Source organism: Galeopterus variegatus, unplaced genomic scaffold, assembly GCF_000696425.1.
Source record: "Galeopterus variegatus unplaced genomic scaffold, G_variegatus-3.0.2 Scaffold2748, whole genome shotgun sequence".
Classification (NCBI taxonomy): domain Eukaryota; kingdom Metazoa; phylum Chordata; class Mammalia; order Dermoptera; family Cynocephalidae; genus Galeopterus; species Galeopterus variegatus.
Genome location: NW_007728859.1, coordinates 224,861 through 230,094, shown reverse-complemented (window position 1 = coordinate 230,094; position 5,234 = coordinate 224,861). Strand labels below are relative to the sequence as shown.

The following is a 5,234-nucleotide window of genomic DNA, read 5'->3' as shown; positions in this document are numbered from 1 at the left end:
GACACCGGGGGTTGCGATCCCATTGCTGGTCCCGGTCCGGTACGGGGGCGACACTGAGGGTTGCGATCCGTTGCCGGACACGGAAAAAGACAAAAAGGAAAAAAAAAAAAAAAAGAAGAAGAGTAAAAGAGCCGGCCCGGTGGCGCACTGCTGTAGTGCGCCGCTTGGGAAGGGCGGCGACGCTCCTGCCGAGGGTTCGGATCCCACATACAGACCGGTTCCCGCTCACTGGCTGAGCGAGGTGCGGGAGCGACACCGAGGGTTGCGATCCCATTGCTGGTCCCGGTCCGGTACGGGGGCGACACTGAGGGTTGCGATCCGTTGCCGGACACGGAAAAAGACAAAAAGGAAAAAAAAAAAAAAAAGAAGAAGAGTAAAAGAATCCTAACTGTAACTTCACAAATAGTTTAATTAGATTATCAAACCTAGGTCTTCTGAAGCGATCCTCTCGATCCCCATCTCTCTCTCTGTCCCTTTCTCTCTCAGGGTCCTTGTCATTCTCCTCACGATCTTGATTGTCTCTATCTCTTTCTTTTTCTCTGTCCCATTCACGTTCTTCTGATGGTCTCAATTCTCGAGGTGGACCCCAACTCTCTTCTCTGGCTTTTTCTTTTTCTCTCCATCCACCTATTTTTTTAGAGAAGCAAAATATTTCCCTTAAGAAACAGACTGGCAACCATGATTCGAAATCTTTATGGTATTAATTCATTACCATTCTAAATGCTAATTTAAGACACTCCAACTTCATTTCCCATCCACCTATTTTTTTAGAGAAGCAAAATATTTCCCTTAAGAAACAGACTGGCAACCATGAATAGAAATCTTTATGGTATTAATTCATTACCATTCTAAATGCTAATTTAAGACACTCCAACTTCATTTCCAAAAAAAAAAAGCACTAAAGCTGTGTATGTCACTGCAAAGACTACCTACCTATCCATTAACAGCTTTTCTAACTTACATATCTATAGGAATCTTAAATAGTCTAGGCTGAGTGTTTCATGAAATAAAACCATCACAGATAAACTTGTAATTCTCCCTGTTGTATGGAGAGTTTCAGGTATAAAATCTGTTCTGACAATAAACAGACTGCTCATTTAAGCAGAAAATTTGAAGTTTTCTCATATAGAACCCAAATTATGAGTTCATTTAAACCCTGCAACATTTTCAAAGCCTTCATAGCCAAAGAAGACTCTTTTCTTTCATATTTCTGTGTTCCACCATTTACCACCCACCATTCTAGTCATTAAACAAGGATAAACCCTTTGATCCTGCCCAATATCTCACATTTAGCCATGGAATGTCTGTGAGGACACAAAAAGGCCAAAGGAAGGAGAGATTTTAATGAAAGTGTATTACAGCCATAAAGCTAATAATTATTGTCACTAACACTGATATCATCATGTACCAAAGCATTATCTATTTTAAAAAACCCTTTGCCTATATTCACTCCTTCAGTCCCATCCAAAGCTGAGGTATGTACAATCAATCCTCATTATTCATGAATCCTGTATTTGTGAATTTGCCTACTTGCTAAAATTTATTTGTTAACGCCCCAGTTAAAATACTCATGGCACTATTACAGTCACTAGCAGACATGTGAAGAGCAGCAAAAAATCTGAGTCGCCCAGCACACATGCTGCCAGCCAAGGTCAACAGCACTCTGCATTCTTGTTTCAGCTCTTATGCTATAAAACCAGTGTCCTTTGTGGGATCTATTTAGTGCTGCATTTTTCACTTTCCACATCTCTGTGATTTTTGCTGGTGATTTCACCATTTAAAATGGCTCCCAAGCATAGTGCTAAAATGCTGTCTATTATCCCCAAGCACAAGAAAGCTATGAGATGACTTAAAGAGAAAATACGCATTTTAGATAAGCTTTGTTCAGGCATGAGTTACAGTACTGTTAGCTCATATATTCACTTTCTACATGAGTTCAATGTTAATGAATCAATGATGTGTATTAATTAAGGCATCTTTAAACAGAAACACATAAAACATGACTGTGTACTGACGGGTTGACAAAGAATGTAATCAGAGGCTTGCAGGACCCTAACCTTGTATTTCCTCAAACAGCAATGGTTCGGTATTCATGGCAATTTTATAAAATGTAACTACCATGAAGTAATAGGAATCTACTGTACTGTTAACCCCACTTTACATGAGGCACAGAAAAGTTAAATGGCTTGCCCAAGGCCACACAGCTGAACAGCGGAATGAGGTAAGACCAGAAGAGACAGAAGCATGCAACAGAAACTGCTATGGGTAAAGAAAGGCAAGGAAGCTGCTCACTTAGATCTTCACTTAGAACAGGTTGCTCTGGTTGTTACAAAAACCATAGAACTGGGAGTGCGAGAGCAATGATGGTGACCCAGACCCAAGTACAAGCAAGGGGAATAGAGAAGCAGGCAGATTCAAGGAACATCGAAAAGGCAGAACTGAACTAGATGAAAGATTTAACATAAAGGATGAGATAGAGACCACGGTAAAGGAGAACTCCCAGATTTCTAATTTATCCAGTGAGATGGACAGTGGCGTCCCTGAAGAGAAGCAGGTGGGGTGCGGGGTAGTGGTGGAGAATCCAGTTTTGGACAGGATGAGTTTGAATTGTCAGTGAGACTTCCAGGTGAAGATGTGCTGTGTGCAATATGCAGCTGACACCTGCATGCAGTATGCAGAAATGACCTGGAGAAGATGAGCAGGCCGAGGACTAAGAAATTTAAGAAAATAAGCCCTTCCATGCATAATCCCATGCTTGGCAGAAATGTGGACAAATATTTAACAAAAGTACATTTTAGTTTTAATTATTTTTAAAAAGAGGTTGGTCCAAGACGAAGCCTAAGGAACACAGTAAATCTTAAGGAATGGGCATAGAAAGAAGGGCCTTTAAAGAAGCCATGAACAGGCAGAACTACTAAAGAACAGGGGGTGAGGTTATTTAATTTTTTTGAAGTACAGGCTATCAAGGACAAACTTTTGATATAAAAGTCACTGCTTAGGGGCCGGCCCGGTGGCGCACTGCTACAGTGCGCCGCTTGGGAAGCGTGGCAGCGCTCCCGCCGAGGGTTCGGATCCCACATACAGACCGGCTGCTCACTGGCTGAGCGAGGTGCGGGAGCAACACCGAGGGTTGCGATCCGTTGCCGGTCACAAAAAAAGACAAAAAGGAAAAAAAAAAAGTCACTGCTTAGTTATTCAAGGAAAGAAAAAACACCAGTTTACCTAGAAAATGATAATATAGCCCAACTGTCACTTATCCATTAAAATTTCACTTCCTACATGTAAACATATCAAGCAGATTCTAAAAAGCATCTGTTCTAGTTTTCTGAATGCCAGAATTTTACCTGGCTTGACAAATGGTCTCCAGGGACCAGGTCTAGAGTCATCACCCCGTCTGGGAATCCGATCATCATCACCACGTCTTGCAATACGATCATCATCCATGTTTCTCCAAGGCCCTCTGTCATCATCTGCACTGCGCCTGGAAACTCTATCATCATCAGCATTCCTCCAAGGTCCTCGATCATCATCCAACCCACGCCTGGGACCCCGGTCATCATCCATGCTCCGTCTGGGACCCCGGTCATCATCCATGCTCCGTCTGGGACCTCGGTCATCATCCATGCTCCGTCTGGGACCCCGGTCGTCATCAGCATTACGCCAGGATGACCGCTCTTCATCAGCAGCTCCTCGCCTCAGCCCCCGGTCCTCATCTATCCCACGTCTTGGTCCTCTGTCCTCATCGGCTGTTCGCCAGCTTCCTCTGTCCTCATCCAGTCGTCTAGGTGGTCTGTCATCATCCGCATGACGCCAGCTTCCCCTGTCTTCATCAGCAATTCGTCTAGGAGGCCTGTCATCATCAGCAATTCGTCTAGGAGGCCTGTCGTCATCTGCATTACGCCAGGATGGCCGGTCATCATCTGCCGGGCGGCGAGAGAACCGATCTTCATCAGGACCGCGTCTAGGCCCTCTATCATCATCCATGCCACGCCGCGGAATCCGATCATCATCTGGTCTAAGAGAAGATTCCCGCTCTTCATCATCCCCTACACGCCTTGGTCGATCTTCATCTCTTCTATGAGGCCTCTCCTCATCCCGCCCTTCTCCACGTCTCCATTCTCTAAAGAGCAACAAGTCACACATTTTTAAGAAAGCATATGATCCTTTGGGGCATTATTTTTTGTTTCACTCACTTTCAAAAATCACTTCAGTCTAAATTCATTAATCCTGTTCCTCAAAAAGTGTTCTCCTAATAAAAAAAGAACACAAAATCCAGTATCTCACATCAACAAACAGACCAACAAGTAGACAACTCCCTAAAAAAAAGTGTATCTGCACTTTACCAGGAGCACCTTGGCAATTTCTAAATATTTACAATGAGCTTTCTAAACATAATTTCTATACAGGAATCAAAGCCAGCATTCTTGGGCCGGCCCGTGGCTCACTCGGGAGAGTGTGGTGCTGATAACACCAAGGCCCCGGGTTCGGATCCCATATAGGGATGGCCGGTTCGCTCACTGGCTGAGCGTGGTGCTGACAACACCAAGTCAAGGGTTAAGATCCCCTTACCGGTCATCTTTAAAACAAACAAACAAACAAAAAAATAAGTAACCTGGAGATGATTCAAAGCATACAGGAGGATGTGCACAGGTTGTATGCAAATACTACACCACTTTATATCAGGGGCTTGAGCATCTGTGGATTTTCGTTTCTGTGGAGGGTCCTGGAACCAATTCCCTGTGAATACTGAGGGATGAGTGTGCATTGTTGGTGGGAGTACAGAACGTTACAACCACCTTGTGGTTCTCCCAAGGTGTTCCCAAGAACAATGTATAAGGCAGTGGCCCCAATGCCCTATATGAACTTTTTTTTTTTTTTTTTTTTAAAGATGACCGGTAAGGGGATCTTAACCCTTGACTTGGTGTTGTCAGCACCACGCTCAGCCAGTGAGCGAACCGGCCATCCCTATATGGGATCCGAACCCGGGGCCTTGGTGTTATCAGCACCGCACTTTCCCGAGTGAGCCACGGGCCGGCCCAAGAATGCTGGCTTTTTTTTTTTTTTTTTCAAAAGATGACCGGTAAGGGGATCTTAACCCTTGACTTGGTGTTGTCAGCACCACGCTCAGCCAGTGAGCGAACCGGCCATCCCTATATGGGATCCGAACCCGGGGCCTTGGTGTTATCAGCCCCCCACTCTCCCGAGTGAGCCACGGGCCGGCCCAAGAATGCTGG

The 5,234-nt window shown here is 44.6% G+C and overlaps 1 protein-coding gene across 1 annotated transcript in view; it reads right to left on the bottom strand.

Annotated features, from left to right (window-relative positions):
- The window catches only part of EIF3A (eukaryotic translation initiation factor 3, subunit A), a 33,888-nt gene that overhangs the window by 2,162 nt on the left and 26,492 nt on the right, over positions 1 to 5,234 (bottom strand). The window contains exons 15-16 of the mRNA XM_008582874.1: positions 3,345 to 4,163; positions 426 to 627 (exon numbers count right to left, since the gene is read on the bottom strand). Of these exons, the coding sequence (XP_008581096.1) occupies positions 426 to 627; positions 3,345 to 4,163 (1,021 nt within the window). The remainder of the gene's footprint in view (positions 1 to 425; positions 628 to 3,344; positions 4,164 to 5,234) is intronic.